The sequence below is a fragment of the Coptis chinensis genome, chromosome 2, assembly GCF_015680905.1.
Source record: "Coptis chinensis isolate HL-2020 chromosome 2, ASM1568090v1, whole genome shotgun sequence".
NCBI lineage: Eukaryota > Viridiplantae > Streptophyta > Magnoliopsida > Ranunculales > Ranunculaceae > Coptis > Coptis chinensis.
The window spans coordinates 80,748,023-80,768,886 of NC_141457.1; the positions used below are offsets into that span (position 1 = coordinate 80,748,023).

A 20,864-nucleotide genomic window follows, 5' to 3' on the forward strand; every position below is an offset into this window, starting at 1 on the left:
CCGTGATAAACATAGTAATATCTATATATATATACTCATATTACCGATTGTTTTCAAATACTCTAGTTACATATCTAGTTTTTCTTTTAAAACTGTTGAATATATAGGTGTGAGTTCATGGATTTCCCGAAATCGAGTAGAACAACCTATGACTCCCAAACGGGCCAGTCATAGTAAATAACAACCGATGATTCCCAAACGGCGAATCATCGTAAATAACACGACCATCCCGGAAACAATCCAGAACCTCGCACCTAGTTACACACAACCGGGTAATCCTTACCCGCATTACAAAATCCATCTCTCTGTCTCCTTACTGAGACAAGAGACGCGAACCTTTCCCAAAACCAGTTTTTTTCTCTTTTAACCAAGAAAACAAATCCCCGTTACCCCGATTTTACCAAAACCCTTTTCACACGAAAGCTATCTATATATATAATTTATAGCGAAGAAATACAAAGGTAAAACATGAATATCATATATACATGCATGGTTGATATACAAACTATCTATTTCCAATTTAACAATTCAAATCATGCATGAAAATAAGCATGCTATATATTGGTATGTAGGTTCCTACCTTAGCAAGCTCCGTTCTCCTCAAGCCCACTTAACTGAATCAATCCCGCTTAACCCAATCCACTCGAATTCATTCCTATAATAGCATATACAAATACGTCAATTATTAGAATTGATCGAACAACGAGGAATTCTTATCTAGTGTAAGTCGAGAAGAATTCTCGACGTTAAGAATTTGGTTTCGGATAACTTTGCATCTAACTACCGTTAACAGAGCTACAGGCCATTTCTGGCACTGTAACTCTGACGGTCTCTACGGCTGTTTCGGCCATGGCAGGCCCTCATATCGACGCCAATCCTATTCTATCCCAATTCCCAGTCCAAATTTCAACTACAACCCATTCTCCACCTCTCAATTCACATTTAATCCAATAATACTAAGTGGGTGTTCTTTCTCACTCACTCGATACTCGACGGATTTTAAACAAGTCGCGAACTAGCATCAATGCTCTAAAATAGATTGAATATTTAAATTCTTACCGAGTCAGCAACCAAAATCGCTCCTAGCTTGCTGCTCCACCGATATCGCTCAACTCACTCCTCTCCAAACCAGCTACTGCCGACATTCAACAACCAATTCCAATTATTATTATCATTTTTTCTTTCCAATACCACTAATGAACTCGAAATCGAGTTTACACTATCGATTTGTAGGCGAAATTCACTAACCTTTCGCGAGAACCCGACGCACTCCAAGAATTTTCGGCTCCACCACTGTTTCCCTCCACTTTAGCTCCTCCAACTGCCACTGCCGACCTTCAACACCCCTAATACAATCCATTTCAGCATCACGCCCTCAAGAAATCGAAATTGAAGCTAACTATTAATTGAAACGAATTCAAACTTACCTTTCGCGGAACTACGCTGAAATTCAACTCAATTTTCGAAGCTGTACACTTGGTTTTATAGTTTCTAAGGATTGGATGTTCTAATTCTTGGTTTGAATTGATTGGAGAGGAACTAACCCAACTGCCGCCGCGATTTGGCTTCGGTATGCTCGAATTTCCAAGAGATTTTGAATTCTCTCACTTCAGTTTAGTGTTCCTAGTGATTGGGGGTTTAAATTTTTGGGTGGAATCGGTTGAATTTGGGCGATTTGAGATTTCTCTCTCCTAGGGTTTGAGAGATGCGAATTGGGGAAGATGGGTGCGATTTGGATTTCGCGATTTCTGTTTTTCTATTTTTGGGCCGCGATATATTTAGGCCCAAGCCCAATATATCCTACTTAGATTTAACGTCCTACTTAGACTCCTAACCACTAACGAATTTGACGTCGCGCCGTAATTATTTTTCCGGCTCATCCCGCTAAATTTAATCTTCTATATTCTATCTCACCGCATGCTATAATGATGACCCAATCATGCGTGTAAGCTGTTAACTCGTGCCAGCGTCGCACGCAGAAAACCGCTAACCGCCATTTTTGGTCAAATTTTCGCCTATGGTCGCTTACCTAACGTGACTTATGAGTCGGAGTTAAGTTCCAGTAAGTTACGTATGGGTGAAAAATAAACCCGACGACCAATTTACAGAACGGCCCTAGAGTTGATATGAAATTTACAAAAATACCCTTAATAATAATTCAGGACTTTACAAACCTTAAGTAGAGTTAATTGTTAACGATGTTTCATCCAATATGGCATCGACACTCGGTCGATTGCCTAATTGTAGTCTATTTGTGAGAACAATCATGAAGCAAAAAGTCATTGAATCAAAAGTATTGGTGGATTTTAATATCTTGAATTCCCTTTCTTATAAATTCTCAATAGTTTAGTTTAGTTTAGCATTAGAATCTATAATATCTATAATCATAGTTTTTAATCCCTCAAACCCCCTTTCCAGTCCTGTCCTTCATATAAACATACACTTAAAAGTATAACAATACCCTACTCATCCTTTACTTATTGAGGGATAATTAGGTTTTGATACGCTTCTATTTTATTCAACGACCATCATCTATCTACATCATCCATATACTCATCTACATACACAAAAAAAGAAGATTGTCAAATGGCGCCACTGCCATTTTAAGTTGTTTATGTTTAACGTTTTCTGTCAAGATTAGAATTTTGGATCTTGATGTAATTTTAGCCGCATCATCCATCCTTTTGAGAAAGAAAGAAGCTTGAAGGACATCTCGAAGACAAGATCTACCATCCAGGTTAGTCGAATCTTCATTCTTTTTATTTCATTATTAGTATAGTTGCATCGTAGTTTAGTTTTATTGCTTTCTTAGTATAGTTGCATTGTAGTTTAGTTTTATTGCTTTCTAGTATAATTGCATTTAGGACCTTTTCAACAATTGAAGTTGTAAGCTAACACAGCGAAACATCAAACTCTAGTGTTTCTTGTCTGAATCTTAACGAACGGACTATCGTCTGTGGGCCGTGGTACTTAAGCAATTCAAGTGATTCACCATAACCCTAGAAGAGACAACTTTAGACAACGGGCGAGATACTAGCTGCAAAGCCCAACCCAGTTGAAGGAAAGTAGTTTTGCATATTAGTATAATTTAGAATAGTTGTATATTAGTTTAATTGCATTCAAGCATAGTAGGATAGTTTTCATCATCTTCGTGATAGCAAGAATACTAGACAGATTGATACAATGGTCGCGACGAATGATGGAGGTGTTGTGGACACCAATAATCCCGAATCCCACCCATGCAAGCAATAACAGAGGAAGAAGCCGAAAGTGATTTCTATTCACCAATCATTGGAGACCCACCCAGCCAGTATTGTTTTTCCGAGACGTAAGCTAACCAGTTTGAACTTAGATCATCAAGAATCTCTATGCTTCCAAAGTTCAATGGTTCGCATAATGTTCACCTTTATGTTCACATGAACAAATTTCTATCACCCTCGAACTTTCAAGAACCGAATATCGGGGATGAGAGTATCAAGTTAATTCTTTTTTCACTCTCACCGGGCGGTAAAGCATCCGAAATGGTTAACTGCCCGGTACCGATCAATTCAATCAACAACTGGAAGAAGTTGAGAACAAAGTTTATGAACAAGTTCTACCCACCCCAGAAGACAGATGCCATGCAGCAAGCCATCAACAATTTCAAAGGGAAAGTGACTGAAGAATATCATCAAAGTTGGGAGAAATTCAATAATCTTCTAGTCTTATGTCCACATCATGGATACGACAAGAACACACTGGCTCATTTTTCTATCGAGGACTCTCGATGATGAACAAGCAGATGATACAGTCAATGAACAAAGGCAAGTCTACATCAATGGATGGAGAGGAAGCTTACAACTTTCTCGAGAATTTAGCTGAAGAAACAAAACAATGGACTACTAGCAACGAGAATGTAGCTAGAATGGAGAGGGAGCCAAAGCAATTTGGTTACCAAGCACATGCACAATTAGATCAAGAACTGAAGTCTACATTGGCATTGGCCACCGCCACCAAAGATTGAAACTTTGAGTAAGAAATTCAATCAGTTCTCCATGAATCCCTCCAAGATCAACAAGTCTCAAGCTAAATCTCTCCCAATCATGCTAGCTAGCCGATACTGTGAAGTTTGTTCAGACACTTCCCATGCAACTCTAGAATGTCCTGGTTACTATCAACATGCATCAGTTGGAGAGTACAATATAAACTCATTTCAGAGGCCCAACCAAGGTGGTAATAACTTTCAAGGCAATTATTGGAGATAGAACACTGGACCCCCAGGTTCTTAAGATCAAAGTTATATTCCACAGACAAGTCAAGCTTCACAGTTGGTTCCTCAACAACAATTTTACTCTCAGCAAAATTCCAATACAAGTGAAGAGTTAGTGCCAGATCCTAGGAGAAATTATGCCGCACCTGCCAACCAGGAGAATGCAATTACCTTGCTATCACAGAAAAATCAGAAGTTTGAAAGTGTTCTAGAGCTTCTTGTACAGTCTCAGCTCAATCTCCAACAATCTCAGGCAAGTCAATGTTCTAGAATGGAGTCTCTAGAGGCTAAGGTCGACCAACTCACTACTGCTTTGTCTGTAAAGACACAAGCAACTCAACCTAGCTTATTGGAACCAATATTGAAGAGTGAAGATGTATGCCACATTGGGACAACTTTTAGTACTGATCACCTCCATGATCATGTCAGCTCAGTTAATACTCTTAGATCAGGATTGAAGATAGACAACAAGGTTGACTTACCTTCTCATGATGACATTGCTACAAAGCAATCGGTTAAGATTTCAAATGAAGTTCAAAAGGAAGTGGGGGAAATCCTTTCCACTCCCATTTGTCAAGATGACCAAGACAAGATATACAAGAATGCCAAAGAGAAAGAAGAGCAGACACATGCTGATGTGTTTGTACCAAAGGCACCTTTTCCTATGTTTTTTGCTCAAAACAAAAAGGACAAGCAATTTTTAGAGATGAAGGAGGCATTTGAGAAAGATAACATCAATATCCCATTTCTTAAAGCGATCAAGCAGTTGCCATCATATGCCAAATTCTTGAAGGATGCATGTAACATAAAGAGAAGTACTCATGTTCCAAAGCGAGCGTTTCTAGCTAGACAAACAGCATCTGTTATCCATCAGCAAGCTCCAGTTAAGCTCAAAGATCCAGGAAGTCCTACAATATCATGCAAGATAGGAGAAAAATTCACGGGTAATGCTCTTTTAGACCTTGGTGTTAGTGTTAATCTCTTGCCATATCATGTGTACTAAGCGTTAGGCCTAGAGAACCTAAAGCCTACAAAAGTCAAATTGAAGTTAGTTGACCGTTCTACCAAGATTCCCAGAGGCATAGTTGAGGATGTTCTTATTCAAGTAGCTGATTTCTACTATCCAATGGATTTCATTGTGATAGACACCCAGGAGGTCTTTGATAAAATTCCAATTATTCTAGGCCGACCTTTCCTCCCTACCGCAAAAGCTTTGATAAATTGTCACAATGGTGAAATGAAGATCAACTTTGGTAAGATGTCCATGGATATAAATATCTTTCATCTGTTGCATAAGGATTATGATGACACCGAAGGTGGAGAGGTGTACTTCCTTGGTAGCATGATACAAGAATCCTTCCCATTCGAAGATACAATTGAGAGTGCTCAATCTACGTAAAAACGTGGATGAACCCGAGAACCCAACCACAGAGGCGCTTGCTAGACATGTTCTTGGAATCTCTGCAGAAAATTCAGGATTTAAGTGAGCGAATGGAAAATTAACAGAGAGAGTATCATATCTTGAGAAGATGAACTCTACATTTTAGGATGAACAAATGGACTTACGCCTTAAAAAAATCGGGTTACTAGAGAATCAAATTTTAAAGAAGTTTTGGAAAAACAAATGTAATCTAGAAACCGAAATGAGTCTTCAAGCGAAAGTGGACCATATTGATAAGAAGCATTGCACTGTTGAAGCCTTTTTCTACACCATCATTGTTTGAACGAGAGAAGTATGTGAACCAGTCTACCGCCCACCCTGAGCACAGTCAGCCAGACATCCATTATCATCACTGTGGTGGTAAAGGGCACATCAGATATTATTGTCCTGTTAGAAAGAAAGATTTTTGTCAATCTTCTACACGGAGGAACCCACAAGGCCTATCACACAATCATCGACCTGAAATAGTTCAAGGTAGAGAAGCAACTTCACCAAAGAATCTTTCGGGATATCAAGGAGTATTTTTGACAACCCACAAGGTGAGACCTCCTCGTCCTCCAAACATTTGTCAGATTTGGGTAAGAAAATATGATCTCCTCACTCCAAATTGATAATGCATGATATATAGTCTTAGGAATCTGACTTAAAAAGACCTAACAAAAAAAAAAAAAAAATCTTGGTAAAAGGAAACGTTCTTATTTTTGGGATTAATTTTGATATTCGGCATCAATGGTAACATCTTCCCTTTTTCTTATTCATTTCATTTACTTAATTTCTATACATTGAGGACAATGCATATGTTAAGTTGGGGGAGGGTGTACTTAAGAAGTACTTGAGAAATGAATTTCGAAAATTAGTTTTCAAAAACAAAAATATTTTTGTTTCTATATCAGTAGCATGAGAAAAATGAATTTTAATGATCGGACATAGTTCTTGTTGATAGAATTCTTTATCAAGGCACCACCATAGTACTTGGTCAGTTTTGTGTACTTTTGTTAGAAGAGAGATTTAAACCCCTAGTAAACTGGAAGTAGAATTTTTAGACTTAGCTTGTGAGACTTGAGCTTTATACCTATTCTTTGGAGAGTTCTTACGAAAAATCCGAGTCTTAGTGACTCAACATCTTTCAGTTCTTTATGTCGTTGTAATATAGTCTCATTATTTGTTGATTTGGTTAATCACGAAGTGACATCAACTGGGAGATAGCCATTAGGACTTGTAGTCTATTCAAAAAGCAGTATCATACCGATAAGTCAAGTAGTGAACCCATTCAAAATTTTTTATCCCACCTAGTATGACCATCATGTTAATCCCTTTTGAGCCTTACAATAAGCCATTTTCTTTTTATAAAACCTTTACCCTTTTACCCAACTCCGCATACAAGGAGTATAGCCAAAATCTTTATCACCATACCCATATGTTTTACGAATACGAGGGGCACAAAGCGGAAAAATAGCACAAAAAAGGAAGATTACAAGGAAATATCGTAGAGATACAATGAAGACCATCATTCTGTTTCTAAGTGAAAGAAGCTAGTGGAAAACAAGCATATCCAAGTACTAATCAAGGATATACCACCGAAGTTAAAAAAAAAAAAAAAATGTTGAAACGTAATGGATGGAAAAGCTAAGACAAAGGAAGAATTTTCTCTCAATAATACGAAATTTGAAGAAATCTTCCAAAGAATGAAGCAAAACCCTTAGTGTTTTTCAGAAACAACCTTAGAATCCTTTTTACCTTTCCTTCATAAACTAATACCCAAGCCAAGCTACAATCCATGACTTATCACTACAGTATGATACGAAGTCTAGAATAAGTGAGAGGATGCTAAAGTGAAGGTCCCAACACTTCATATGTGATTGACATTCTTTCCATGATACTACTTTTATTCAAGTCCGTTTTCAAGGTAGTATGTGGGATGTTCAGATGCATTATTTTTTTTTTCCCCACATACATGAGGTAAAAATAGTATACCATCTTCCGAGAGATTTTTTTTTTGAGTATGACCGTGAGGATTGAAAGTCGAGATTATCTACCTATGGTAAACTAGGGATTCCGTTTCTTGGATAGGAGAGTATAGGAGATTGACTAAGTACACACATAAGCCTTGATTAAGAATTTTGTCAATTTTACTATCTCCCATCATAATTTATGAGTCTTTGCAAAGAATGTAGTTAACAATGGAGACCGCCCTCATTTGGAGTAAGCACTAAGTGGGTAAGGAATTTCTCTCTCTGAAAAATACTATCATTCTCGAACATGTTATTGATTGATTTTGTGGGTATATCACCTGAAACCCTCACGAGACTATAACTTGTCCTTTTTGGGGAACTTAAAGGTTTAAAGCCTTGTTGCATATGGTAAATGCAATCGCGATGCCTGCGAAAATGAGTTAGAATTTTATTTTTGTTATTAGGATGTGATTTTGATTACTTATCTATTTTTTTTATCTTATTTGCTAAGAGACTAGTAAAAGACTAGTTGGGAGTTGTGATAAGTGCTCAAAAAGTGCTATTTAACTCTCGATTATGCCTCTTGTTTAGCCATCTTAGTGGACTAATAGTGTTTGTAAGTTATGTTTTATGATTCTACAGGTCAAAGAGAGAGTTTTGTGGAATATTAGAGAAAAAGGGGTAAAACGGAGCAATTCGGAGCATTAAGGATCACATGGGAAGCCCGTGGACAATCATGGAGAAGGCCAAGGAATTGGAGCTATTAAAGATGCAACTTGGACCTATTTTAAAGTCTATTTGGAAGCCCAAGGCCAAAGGATTCGTTACTTGGACCAAAGCCCACAAAAGAGGATAGAAGGATAGAGCAAAAGAGATAAAATAGGCTTACACGTCTGGGACATATGGATCGAAAGGCCCAGACGATTGATCGCTGGCCCGAGACGATGAATAGTCGCCCGCACGCATGTATTGACAATCAGAGCCAATTCCTTCTCAGTTTTGGAGACGAAGTTGGACTCTGAAAGAAGTCTATTTGTATTAGGAAACAAATGACGGTTTGGAATGCTTCTAGAGCTCATTGTAACCTCTATAAATAGAGGACCTAAGTAATTGGCCAATTCACTTATATTCTTGTCTCCAGAACTTGAGTTAGAGAGAGATTAATAATAAAAGATTGGTTTTAATTAGCTGAGTCTTAATAAATTAGTCTTTCTAGTCTTATGTTCTTTGACTCTTCTTCTTCTCATTCTTCGTGTTCTTCCTTCTTTTTAGAAGGCTAATTTTCTCCTTCAAAGGAGAAGATGAAGCCGGTGCTTAGGGTTTGTTGATTCTTATGGTTTATGGTATTCTTCAATCAGGTTAGTTCTTTATGTTTTTAGTTATTAGTTCTATTGCCCAGACCAGGGGATGGAAGTATAAATTAAAGTTTTTATTTATTGCAATCGAATATCATGCTAGTTTAGGGTTTTATTTATTGCAATTGAATATTTGCTAGTGACATGCTTTTATTTATTGCAATTGAATATAATGCTAGAATAGGATTTTATTTATTGTATTTGAATATTATACTATTATTCTCTACTTTTCTTCTAGTTGTGTAATGTTTTAGAGTAAGGGAAGTATTCCTTATGTTTGCCTTAGATGGTGATTCATTTAATAGCTACCCAAGCTCACATAAAAGGAAAGAAGATACTAGTATCATGAACATATGAACAACCTTAAGTAGAGTTAATTGTTAACGATGTTTCATCTAAGAGGGCATCGACACTCGCTCGATTGCCTAATTGTAGTCTATTTGTGAGAACAACCATGAAGCAAAAAGTCATTGAATCAAAAGTATTGGTGGATTCTAATCTCTTGAATTCCCTTTCTTATAAATTCTCAATAGTTTAGTTTAGTTTAGTTTAGTTTAGCATTATAATCTATAATATCTATAATCATAGTTTTTAATCCCTCAAACTCCCTTTCTAGTCATGTCCTTCATATAAACATACACTTAAAAGTGGAACGATATCCTACTCATCCTTTACTTATTGAGGGATAATTAGGTTTTGATACGCTTCTATTTTGTTCAACGACCATCATCTATCTACATCATCCATATACTCATCTACATACACAAAAAAAGAAGATTGTCAGTGAGTATTCAAAACTATAGGAAATTAAAAAAAGAAAAAAAGTCGTTATTTGCAACAAAGATTTGTCGTAAGATGTGAGAACCCAGGACAACTCACTGTCGTGAATGTGAGAACTCACACCAATTTGGTGACGTGGGACTATCGGGCATATTGGGTGTAAAAAGACATATAGGGAATAACTATTATTCTTCTACCATTTTGCCAAAGGAGTGTCAATCCCATAAAGTGGGTGTAAATACCACCGCCTAAGTCTCTACACTATATAGTCGACTTTCTTGGAAGCACCCCCTAACTAGGAAATTTTTTATTTCCTATATCTTACAATTTAGAAGCACCTCCCTCAATTATTATAATAAGCTTCCCCCTTTTAAAAATTCTTTTAAAAAAAAAACTCCCTCACTTCACTAAAATTAGAAAAACATCCCTCATAAAATTAAAATCAGCTCTCTCTTTTTAAAATAATTTGGAAGAGTCTCTCTCACGTCACAAAAATCCTTAGATATATATTATAGCTGTACCCTCCTGGCTCTATTTTTTGAGCCTTTAGAGAGTGTCCAAGTCATACAACTAAATTACTAAAAATCAAAGCGAAAAACCGGAAGTTTCGAAAACGTATGAGACCAAAATAAGAAATATGGGTTTCCTTATTTAGGAGTGGGTTTCCTTCTGCAGCTTTGTCAAAAAGAACTTTACACCACTCCTGTCATGGACTTACCTGAAAAACTCTGTTGTACCAAATCAAATGAAGGATCATGTGAAATATGTCATATTTCACAGGCTTTGGGTTCCAAAGAAAATGTCGCTGCACCCTCCCCACTCTCAATTGCAGTTTTTTTATACTTCTCCTCTGGTATTGAAAGGAGAATATTCTTCAAGTTTGGAATGTCTTTCTCAGGGATGAATACTGCAAATGCCTCCCAGTTCAAAACCTCAAAGAAGCGAGGCACGAAATTGTCTGATATAATCACAGGGACACATTCATAAAAGATGGCCTCAACCACTCTTGGGCTGTTCACCTCAAAACCCTGTGTGTAGATACAATACTTGTTGTTCTTCATGTGCTGGACATAATTTGCCTTGCTTTTGGTTCCATAACCCATATGGCTAGAGATTTTCATATTAGGGTCTTTGTTTTCCCACCCATATTGCTAGAGATTTTCATATCAGGGTCTTTGTTTTCCCAGTACTGTAGTAGGATAGGACGGAGATACCCATGCATGCCCTCTTGGGTTGTTCACCTCAAAACCCTTTGCGCAGATACAATACTTGCTGTTCTTCATGTGCTGGACATAATTTGCCTTGCTTTTGGTTCCATGACCCATATGGCTAGAGATTTTCATATCAGGGTCTTTGTTTTCCCAGTACTGTAGTAGGATAGGACGGAGATACCCATGCATGCCCCCAGCAAAAAACGCGAGAATCTGCCTTTTAGAAGGAGGTTTTCCACCAAGATCTCTGAGAGGATTAGTTGCTCTACGCACATTAGTCTCTGGAAGAGACACATCTTTGCCAATTACAAAGCCTTCATTAACATCAGCATTGCAGAGTGCTCTAATGCACCTACTCATATGTCTCACCGTTTCATGCGGGGCCTGGGAAATACACAATTTATTAGAGACTACACATGAAATTGGAGTCTCAACTAAAAAATGGTGAAATTTAAGTCTGAAGGAGGCATGAGAAGTGTACCCAATCATGACAAGCAATAAGAAAATGTTCAGCTCCACCAGTTCTGTTCCAAAGAACTGAAAGAAGGTACATGAAAATCCAAAGTCTGCAGTTAAACTACAGGCTGTGACTTAGAGGGTAGTCAACTTTACAGTGAAATATTTGAATGCAAAATGTGAGTCCGCTTATAACCGCAAGTCCGTCATGGTTCAAGTTCAACTGAATGTTAACAAAACAAAGGTCAAAGTGACTGTGAAAATCAGATTCCAACTCTAGCATTGAAGCTTCAAAGGACTCTAATATGCATTCATTCTATACAATAATGCTGAGCATCTTATCAAAAAACTTTTTCATTGTCTATCCTTAAGCACCAAATTGCAATCACCAGAAAGAATCAATGAGCTTTATCTTTATAACAAAACTCTCTAAAAACTGTAGCCAAACAACTTAATTTTATAAAATAAGAAAGGATGATTGATGTGAAATCCAAAAGACAAAAACTGACTTGGTCCTAACCAAAGTGCGATAAAAAAAACGAGAAAAAATATTTCCTAGAGTGCCACGTCAATTTCCTAAACACACCCAATTTGCACTTATATAGTGTCCACTTTTTCCTAAACTCTTACACCGATAGAAGTTTAAAAACTTAGAATCTTCATCACATTCTTCATCTTTATCCCTCTCTTCCTCCATGTCCATCATGAAGCGTTGGACACCAAAACCAATTCAAAAAAGAATTTTGAATGAAATTTTTGATGGAGAGACCTGCAATCCAAGTAAAGATATAATACAAAATATTACCAATGATCTCATACAACATGGTTCTATTTCTGAAAAACAAATAAATAATTGGTTAAAAAACAAGAGAACTAATTTGAAAAGAAAACAAAAAGATATTGTCACATGCCCAAACAAGCGAAGTATGTATTCTATTTTGAAGATTAAACAAATTGTTTCTGCATTTATTGGGCTGCAGACTCCTGTTTTGATCAAGTAATTTTAATTTTTTTTTGTACAGCAACGAAGGAAAAGGCCGGAAAGAAGACGAAAATAAATCCATCTGGCAAGATTAATCCAAAAAAAAAATAGAGGTATGATCAAAATATCACATAATTTACATTTTAGTTTATTATTTGTAACTGATTAAAATTTTTAAACAGTTATTACTAAAGAAAGAGCTAGAGAACGACGGTTTAAACGAAGTCAAATATTAAGAAATAAGAGACTTGGTATTTCTCCAAATCAGTTCCATTCATATCAACCGGATGATGTTGATATAAATGATGACGATTACCTCTCACAGAATTAGTGGGACTGATTCTGAAGATGACGATGTCAATTAATTGAATCCAGAAGTGCCACGTATTTGTGATTTGGAAGTTTCACATACAAGTAAGTGTTCTGACACTAAATTATACCGTATTGCTATTTTAGTGTATGCAATAAAATAATCTAATAATTGTTTTGCAGGAAGATGTTTTGAGCCTTTAGATATTGGTTGTCCAACTTCAATATGTTCTCATTGTGGAGCTATTGTCTGGTATGAAGAAAGGAATGATATGAGCAAAAAACCTACGAATCCTAAATTCTCAATATGTTGTCAGAACGGCAAGGTTCAATTGCCTCTTCTAAAAGAAACTCTTGAATTTTTGAGAAATCTATTGGATTGCAAAGGTGGACAGAAATCTTCAAATTACATGGAAAACATCAGCATCTACAACTCCATGCTTGCGTTCACATCCACTGGTGGTGTAGTACAGAGTTCAATTAATGATGGAAAGGGGCCCTTTGTTTATAAAATAAAAGGACAAAATCACCATAAAATAGGAACTTTGCTTCCACCAAAAGGAATGCGTCCAAGGTTGGCACAATTGTACATACATGATACTGAAAATGAAGTCTCACACAAGTTGAACTCACTCAGTAAGAAAATTGTAAAGAATAGGGCAAGAGACGACTTAGATCCTAGCATTGTTCAAGGACTGATAGATATGTTGAATGTTACCAACAAACTCACTGAGACTTACAGAATGGCAAGGGATAGATTTAAAGAATGCCATGTAGCAGACATCGTCATAAAACTGATTAATAGAAGACAAAAAGATGGAAGACTTTATAATTTACCATCATCAACAGAGGTTGCTGGTTTAATTGTTGGTAATGGTGATGAATTTAATGAGCACAGAGATGTTATTGTGAACAAGAAAGGATTTGGATTGAAGAGAATCAATGAATTACTTCCAAGTTTCATGGCAATGCAATGTCCACTTTTGTTCACCCATACTGAAGATGGATATAGAATTGACATTCCATATAGAAACAATAAAGTAGTTGAAAAAAGAAAAAATATTAGCATGAGAGAATTTTATGCTTTTAGATTTCAACTGAGACACAATGAAGGCCAAACTGTGGTTCATGGAAAGAAGTTGAGACAACAGTTTTGTGTAGATTCTTATACAGCTACTGAACAAAGTATAATGGAATGGGTTTGAAATAATCAACAAACAATTCGTGTATAATTGTATCAAAGATTAGTAGATGTTGTTGTTGCTGGCGACGCGAAGCCTGGTTGTGTAGGGAAACGATTAGTTCTTCCTTCATCTTTCATAGGAGGACCCCGTTATATGGTACAAAACTATCAAGATGGCATTGCAATATGCAGACACACTGGTGCACCAGATCTTTTCATTACTTTTACATACAACCCCAAATGGCCAGAAATTCAAAGATGTATAGACATGAAAGCTCCTGGTTATAAACCCGATGATTTTTCCGATATTGTTGCAAGATTTTTTGAGATTAAATTGCATGAACTGATGACAGACTTACAAAAGCGCAAACGATTTGGAAAAGCTTGGGCAGGTATCCTAGATTTACTTTTTTTTTTAATAAGTAAAATTATACTTAACAAAATAGTACTCATTTTACTTGGATATAATTTTATTAATGTTTTGCAGCATTATACACTATTGAATTCTAGAAGAGAGGTTTACCACATGCTCACATTTTACTCTTTTTGGACAACGCTTCGAAGCCTACTACTCCTTCTCAAATCAATAAGCTTATATCTGCTGAGTTACCTGACCCAATTGAGGACAAAATTGCATATGAATCAGTTGTAGAATTCATGAATCACGGACCGTGTGGTGATGAAAACCTAGTTTCCCCTTGCGTGGATGAGAAGAAGTGTACTAAGTTTTATCCAAAACCTTTTAGTGAAGAGACAACTATTGATGACAATGAATTCACAATTTACAGGAGGCAGAATAACAATCGGAAGGCAATGAAAAAGAAAATAGAAGTTGATAACAGATGGGTTGTTCCACACAATGTAGATTTGATAGTAAAGTACCAAGCTCATATTAATGTCGAACACTGCAACAAGGCCAGATCAATCAAGTACCTATTCAAATACATTAACAAGGGAAGGGACAGAGCTACTGCAATTATTGTTGAAAACTTGGTTACAGACAATGACAATAATCATCAAATAGTAAAGGATGTTGATGAAGTAGCAAATTTTTTAGACTGTCGTTTCTTATCTGCTTCGGAAGCGGTTTGGAGACTATTGAAATTTGATATTCAATATAGAAATCCAAGCGTTGAAAGGTTATCATTCCATCTTGAAGGTCAGCATTTGGTTTATTATAGTGAAAGAGTTATCCAAAAGATGTAATAAATCGGGATAATGCTTCAAAAACAAAGTTCACGGAGTGGTTTACAGCAAATGTTGAGTATCCAGAATTAGCCAGGAATCTTATGTATGTTGATTTTCCTACTAAATTTGTATGGAATAAAAAAGAAAGGAAGTGGAAGCCAAGGAAAAAAGGGAAGAAAGTTGGACGTGTGTACTACGCACATCCCACATCAGGAGAGAGATTCTATTTGAGGCTATTGCTGAATATTGTCAAAGGTCCTTTGAATTATGAGGATATTCGAACTGTTAATGGAAAAGTTTATCCAACTTTCAAAGCAACATGTCAGGTATGTTTTTAATGACATTTTATCTTTAATTTATATTGGTTTCTAACATAAATCTGTTGTACATAATCTATAAGTTAAAAATAATAAGGACAGGATAAATCTGTTGTACATGCTTTCACTGCAACTTTTCTGATATTCCAGATTTTTAAAAGAGACCTAATATTGATGACTTCTACTCCTACACTGTACTGACAGTAGTAATTTTAGTCTTTTAGAAATGTTCATCCACATGCTTTCACTGCAGCTTGGGAAGCTTTTCTGATATTCCAGATTTTTTAAATAGAATTAATACTGACTTCTACTCCTACACTATACTGACAGAAGTCATTTTAGTCTTTTAGCAATGTTTATCCAAATTTGATTTGTTATATCACTTGAAGGAAAGTCATGCATAGAGCCTACGTTCATATCACACTAAGATAAGCATTCATTTCTATTAACGAGTCCAGAAATAGATGATTTTATGATAGCTAAAGTTCACTTTATGGGATAGATACAAACCTGACAATTTCTAACTTGATGACGACATCCGGCCGTTTGAGACGTTCAAGGTTCAAAAACTGGAAAAAGTAACCATCAAGTATCAAATATATAGTTTTTATAGGATTTCCCTTGCAAAGATAAAGAGGCATTCACTTACCATATTCGTCCAAGAAAAACTACAGTTCATGAATAAGGTGGATTACCTGAAAAATAAAAAACCAAGTTTATCAAGGTAATAATTAGCCAAAAAAATTAGTATCAAAGATATTCACTGTATCAAAATAAAAAATTGAAATTACCGACTAATTTATATTTTTTATATTCAAATTCTAATGTTTCATTTTGTTAAATTCTTATATCAAGGAGCATGGATTACTAGAGGACAACAGCGAATGGGATGATGCTATGGAGGAAGCAAGCCATTGGCAACTTCCAAAATCTTTAAGACAATTGTTCGTCCGGGTTTGATAATTGTTTTTTTGGGGGTGACTTATCCTGATAAACTTTTTGAGAAACATCAAAAGCACCTCGGAGATGATATTTTGTTTCGATACAGAAAGAAAAACAATAATGAGAAGCTCCAACTAACTGAAGACCAAATTAGAAATGAGACTCTCTGTGAAATTGAACAAATTATGGCTGAAAAAGGATTATCTCTCACAAACATTCCTGATTTCCCAAAATTTGATGTCTTCAAGGATCTCCACAGAAAACAGATTGATTGCTGAATAATTAGACTACAACTGCAATGAGTTGCAAAAGGAATACGAGATTCTTCATAATGGAATGAATACTAAGCAGCGTGAGGTATTCAACTTTGTTACTGATGCAGTTTAGTCTTAATCAGGAGGTGTTTTTTTGTATACGGATGCGGAGGAACTGGTAAAACATATCTTTACAAAACAATAATTTCTAAACTTCGGTCTAAAGGAAAAATTGTTCTTGCTGTTGCATCCTCTGGGATAGCTGCACTTCTACTTCCAGGTAGAAGGACAGCTCACTCTAGGTTTAAGATTGTTATTTCGACTAGTGAAAACACCAATTGTGACATCTCTCATGAGACATTATTACACAACCTTATCAAGCGGGCTGATCTAATAGTGTGGGATGAAGCACCGTACCAATGACTCACATACATGGATTTGAGGCTGTAAACCGTACACTTGAGGATCTTTTGAAACCACAAGGCAAAGATTTTGGTGGTAAAACATTCCTGATGGGTGGAGATTTCAGACAAATATTGCCAGTCATTCCAAGGGGCACAAGAACTGATGTTGTTGATGCTTCTATCAACAAGTCAAAATTATGGAAAAACTGCAAAGTTTTTCACTTAACTAATAACATGCGACTGAAGATTGGAAATATAGACTCAGATACAACAAACTCTATTGAAGAGTTTAGCAAATGGGTTTTAGACCTTGGAGATGGAAATCTGCTTGCTTCTAGATTGAGTGATGAAGTGGAATCAACTTGGATCAAAATTCCTGAAGACTTGATTATTCTTGAGAGTGATGACCCAGTAGAAGATATTGTGTCATGCATATATCCGGATTTGGTCAACAAATATACAGATGTTCAGTATCTCAAAGAAAGAAGCATTCTATCCCCGAGGAACGAAACGGTTGAAGAAATTAACTCTACAATAATTTTAGAACTCCCGACAGAATTGAAGACATACTTAAGTGCATACTCACTAAGTCCAATTGAAGGTAAACGTGCTGAACAAGATGTTCTATACCCGACAAAATTCTTAAACACTCTAGAATTTTCCTGCATACCAAACCGCAAACTGGATTTAAAAGTTGGTGTTCTTATTATGTTAATGAGAAACATTAATCAGAGTCAAGGACTATGCAATGGTACTAGGATGATCGTCACAAAATTGGCTTCGAAAGTGATATATACAAATATTATTACAGGGAACAAAGTAGGAGATCCAGTTTTCATTCCAAGAACAGTATTGTCACCAAGCGATACGAAATGGTCGTTTGTATTCAGAAGGAAGCAATTCCCTGTAAAAGTTTGTTTTGCTATGACCATAAACAAAAGCCAAGGGAAAACTTTTGAAAAAGTTGGAATATATTTGCCAACACCAGTTTCCACGCATGGACAGTTATATGTTGTAGTTTCAAGAACAACATCACGAGAGGGACTGAAGTTTTTGATCAAAAGGAATGGGAACGAGCCTGAAGGACACACACAGAACATTGTCTATAAAGAAGTGTTCAATTCCATCTGAAGGTTTTGACACTAAAGGTATTTTCTAAAACTAATGACTATTATATTTTTGTTATTTTAGACACTGATGTTTTTTTTTAACATTGTTTACTAGGAAAAGATGGTGCACTGACTAAGCAAAGAGACTGCGTATATGATTTTTAGAATAGCAGGGCATAGCTCAGCAAGACCGGTTCTCATTTGATTGTGCAGACCAAGTCATAGCTGAGAAAGCAACAGCAATGCATAGCTGAAAAAACCGATTCTCATTCAACTGTTAAATTTAATTATGGATTTTATATTTATATATTATCTTATTAAATTTATTAAACATAGCTTTGATAGACATTATTTGTTTATTTCAAGTCAAATAGACCTGACACAGGTCTAATTATGTTGGTTTGTGTCGTACTAAGTTAAACATAGTCATAGGAACCAAGCTGTCATCACATTGCTATACATATTAGTTTTTTATTTTTGAAAATTGAAAATGGGATTTTTGTTAAGAAAGAGAAGTCCACTCTGGATCTATCTAATTTCTTGCAGGGCCTTATCCTTCGAGTCAGTAATAGAAAATCAAATCGATTTTTCCCGATGTGAAGAAGCCCATTTTGGAATTTGGCTAAATGCCACTCTTCAATTGGGCTAAGTTATGTATTGAATGGGAAGGGGTTCTTTTTAGACTTCAGTACTTAGCTGGTGCCTATGTTGTTAGGGGGAAGGCGAGGCACTGTTCTTCCCAAGTGGGAACCTTGCCACCCCCTCCAGAAACAACACTTAACTGTTTTTTTTTTTTTTTTAAAAAAAAAAAAAAAAAAAAAAAAAAAAAAAAAAAAAAAAAAAAAAAAAAAAAAAATTGTCCCCTCGGGTACCTTTGGCACAGTCTTGATAAATTATTGGTGGGTCGAGTGCCACGAAAATGCTTTTGACAACATATGTCAGAGGATTCTATTTGTTTAAGTTAAGTGTGGGATGTGGTTTGTAATTTTCTCTGTTCTATTTCTGTTTTTTCTTTCTATGAGATAGGCTCCCTCAACCTACATTTACTTACCCATACCTTACTACAACTGACCCAATCACTATCAAATCAACCTTGATTTTCTAATCAAAACCAATTGGCCTTCCAAACTTTGCTACACCAACAGATGTACAAGCTTCATTAATGGTAGGAGTAAACATATTAGATTCCAGCATCGAGAAAAACCCGGTTCTCAGACGTGGTTGTGGAGTCAACAACTGCTTCCCTCCTGATTGCAGATAATCGCAAGTATATAGTAAGAAAATGCTCAAGAGTTTTCTTATAAGAAATTAGACCAATTGGCAAATGAACAAATTCTCATTCCTAATGTTGCAACATAAAAGTGATACATCAGAATTACAGCTTAAGCTCCTGGGATCACTTTATCCACTAAAACAATATAATTAACATAAAAGATTATGAAGTACCCTTTGTATGTCAACAAGCATCCCCTCTCCATCCAAACACCCCCGACACGACCACACTCCACACTTAAGTTAGACATTTTGTAAGTTGAACAAAAGCATCTCCAATGAAATAAACATAGGAATGTCCAGAGCTCCAACTATACATTCAAATATTCAGTGTATTAGCCTAAGTTGTACTATACAATGCCCAAAAGAGGTACCAGCTGGTGGCGAAGGCTATGCTAGACAACCCTCAATTACAATATTTTGCCGCAATGAGGCATAATCTATGTTTGCCCATTATGTGTTTGGTTAGCCATTTGCGAGCTTGCCCAAATATAAACAATTGTGCAAAACTATAATGTAAACAAATTTGTACAGCATTGAATGTGCAGAAAACCAAAATCAACAGAGATATTATAGCTATCCCACATCATTACAGAATTCCCCATGAACAATATCATACTAAGTAACAAGGCAAACAAAACAACTAACCTGAAATTGTAAGGAACCGAACCTGCTTCTGTGGTGAATCCGGGTTCACCTTCACACACTTAACTCCCTTAAACACTTCCAATCCACGTAACTTTCCACATCCAACAACAACAAACAAACGCACATCAGACAAAGCTAATGCAGCAGTAAGTGAGTCAGCAAGGAGAGAAACTTACGTTTTGAGCAGCAGAAGCAGCACCAACGAAGTTAGGAATACGATGATGAACAGGGCGAGGATTTTGTGCTATCTTTTCACGTTCCATTAAATCACATACCCTTTTCCTTATTCTCCATTTCCATGCCTTATCCTCAACTTCTTCTTCTAGGTGTCTCATCCTGATCAAGAACCTATACCAGCAGTTAGTGAACAAACAATAATACAAGCCGAGAAAGCAAAAGCAGGACACACCTGAAAAAACAAATTCTCATTCGACTGTTTATTTTAATTATGGATTTTATATTTATATATTGTCTTATTAAATTTATTAAACATAGCTTTGATAGACATCAAAATTGTGAGTATACACATACTTTATATGTCTATATGTATGAATTTGCTATTTGTTTTACTGCTTAATTCTCAACTTGGATTGGATAAAATTGCATGACTTTGTGATTTTGTCGTATTTGTCACAAGCTGAATTGTAATTGTGAATGTGTGATAGAGAGGCAAAGCACATTAATATTGTGTGATGATTTTTCCTAATCAAGAAACACAAATATTTTGTTGATGATCAAAGAACAACTAGAAGTATTGAATCAATAAGAAGAAGAGATTTAGAAGATGATGAGTTGAACCACGTTCTTTAATG

The 20,864-nt window shown here is 36.1% G+C and overlaps 3 protein-coding genes and 1 long non-coding RNA gene across 6 annotated transcripts; 1 reads left to right on the forward strand and 3 right to left on the reverse strand.

Moving 5' to 3' along the window:
* Positions 1–568: 568 nt before the first annotated feature.
* On the reverse strand, positions 569–2,121 carry LOC147518170 (uncharacterized). Of its 2 annotated transcripts, none has more exons than XR_015214012.1 (4): positions 1,428–2,121; positions 1,249–1,346; positions 1,060–1,135; positions 569–655 (listed from the first exon to the last, which is right to left on the reverse strand). It is a non-coding gene; the product is annotated as an uncharacterized LOC147518170 (long non-coding RNA). The 2 variants fall into 2 exon arrangements; XR_015214011.1 differs by having other exon boundaries at positions 1,249–1,335; positions 1,428–2,120.
* Positions 2,122–10,743: 8,622 nt separating this feature from the next.
* On the reverse strand, positions 10,744–11,547 carry LOC147518171 (putative glycosyltransferase At5g03795). Its single transcript, XM_086594738.1, has 2 exons — positions 11,470–11,547; positions 10,744–11,372 (listed from the first exon to the last, which is right to left on the reverse strand). Exons 1-2 carry the CDS (start codon positions 11,539–11,541, stop codon positions 10,944–10,946), a joined length of 501 nt encoding a protein of 166 aa, XP_086450864.1. The 5' UTR covers positions 11,542–11,547; the 3' UTR covers positions 10,744–10,943.
* Positions 11,548–11,891: 344 nt separating this feature from the next.
* Positions 11,892–20,559, reverse strand: LOC147518172 (5-formyltetrahydrofolate cyclo-ligase-like protein COG0212). 2 transcript variants are annotated; one of them, XR_015214013.1, is made up of 5 exons: positions 20,229–20,559; positions 20,053–20,143; positions 16,073–16,118; positions 15,934–15,992; positions 11,892–12,213 (listed from the first exon to the last, which is right to left on the reverse strand). XR_015214013.1 is itself a non-coding variant. In XM_086594739.1 (3 exons), exons 1-3 carry the CDS (start codon positions 20,385–20,387, stop codon positions 19,234–19,236), a joined length of 396 nt encoding a protein of 131 aa, XP_086450865.1. In that variant the 5' UTR covers positions 20,388–20,559; the 3' UTR covers positions 19,144–19,233. The 2 variants fall into 2 exon arrangements, 1 of the variants encoding a protein (XP_086450865.1); XM_086594739.1 differs by lacking the exons at positions 11,892–12,213; positions 15,934–15,992; positions 16,073–16,118 and adding an exon at positions 19,144–19,379.
* Positions 14,187–15,624, forward strand: LOC147518173 (uncharacterized). The gene is made up of 4 exons (XM_086593849.1): positions 14,187–14,306; positions 14,429–15,077; positions 15,173–15,432; positions 15,526–15,624. The coding sequence occupies exons 1-4, from the start codon at positions 14,187–14,189 to the stop codon at positions 15,622–15,624; spliced, it is 1,128 nt and encodes a 375-aa protein (XP_086449975.1).
* Positions 20,560–20,864: the final 305 nt, after the last annotated feature.

Bases quoted from the DNA above. Each gene is read 5' to 3' on its own strand.
- LOC147518171 (XM_086594738.1), bottom strand. From the start codon at position 11,541: ATGTACCTTCTTTCAGTTCTTTGGAACAGAACTGGTGGAGCTGAACAT. The intron at 11,373-11,469 runs GTACACTTCTCA...TGTATTTCCCAG, and splicing joins TTATTGCTTGTCATGATTGG to GCCCCGCATGAAACGGTGAG.
- LOC147518173 (XM_086593849.1), top strand. From the start codon at position 14,187: ATGAAAGCTCCTGGTTATAAACCCGATGATTTTTCCGATATTGTTGCA. The intron at 14,307-14,428 runs GCAGGTATCCTA...ATTGAATTCTAG, and splicing joins AACGATTTGGAAAAGCTTGG to AAGAGAGGTTTACCACATGC. The intron at 15,433-15,525 runs GTATGTTTTTAA...TAATAAGGACAG, and splicing joins CTTTCAAAGCAACATGTCAG to GATAAATCTGTTGTACATGC.
- LOC147518172 (XM_086594739.1), bottom strand. From the start codon at position 20,387: ATGAGACACCTAGAAGAAGAAGTTGAGGATAAGGCATGGAAATGGAGA. The intron at 20,144-20,228 runs GTAAGTTTCTCT...GGATGTGGAAAG, and splicing joins CTGCTTCTGCTGCTCAAAAC to TTACGTGGATTGGAAGTGTT. The intron at 19,380-20,052 runs GTTAGTTGTTTT...ATCTGCAATCAG, and splicing joins TCGGTTCCTTACAATTTCAG to GAGGGAAGCAGTTGTTGACT.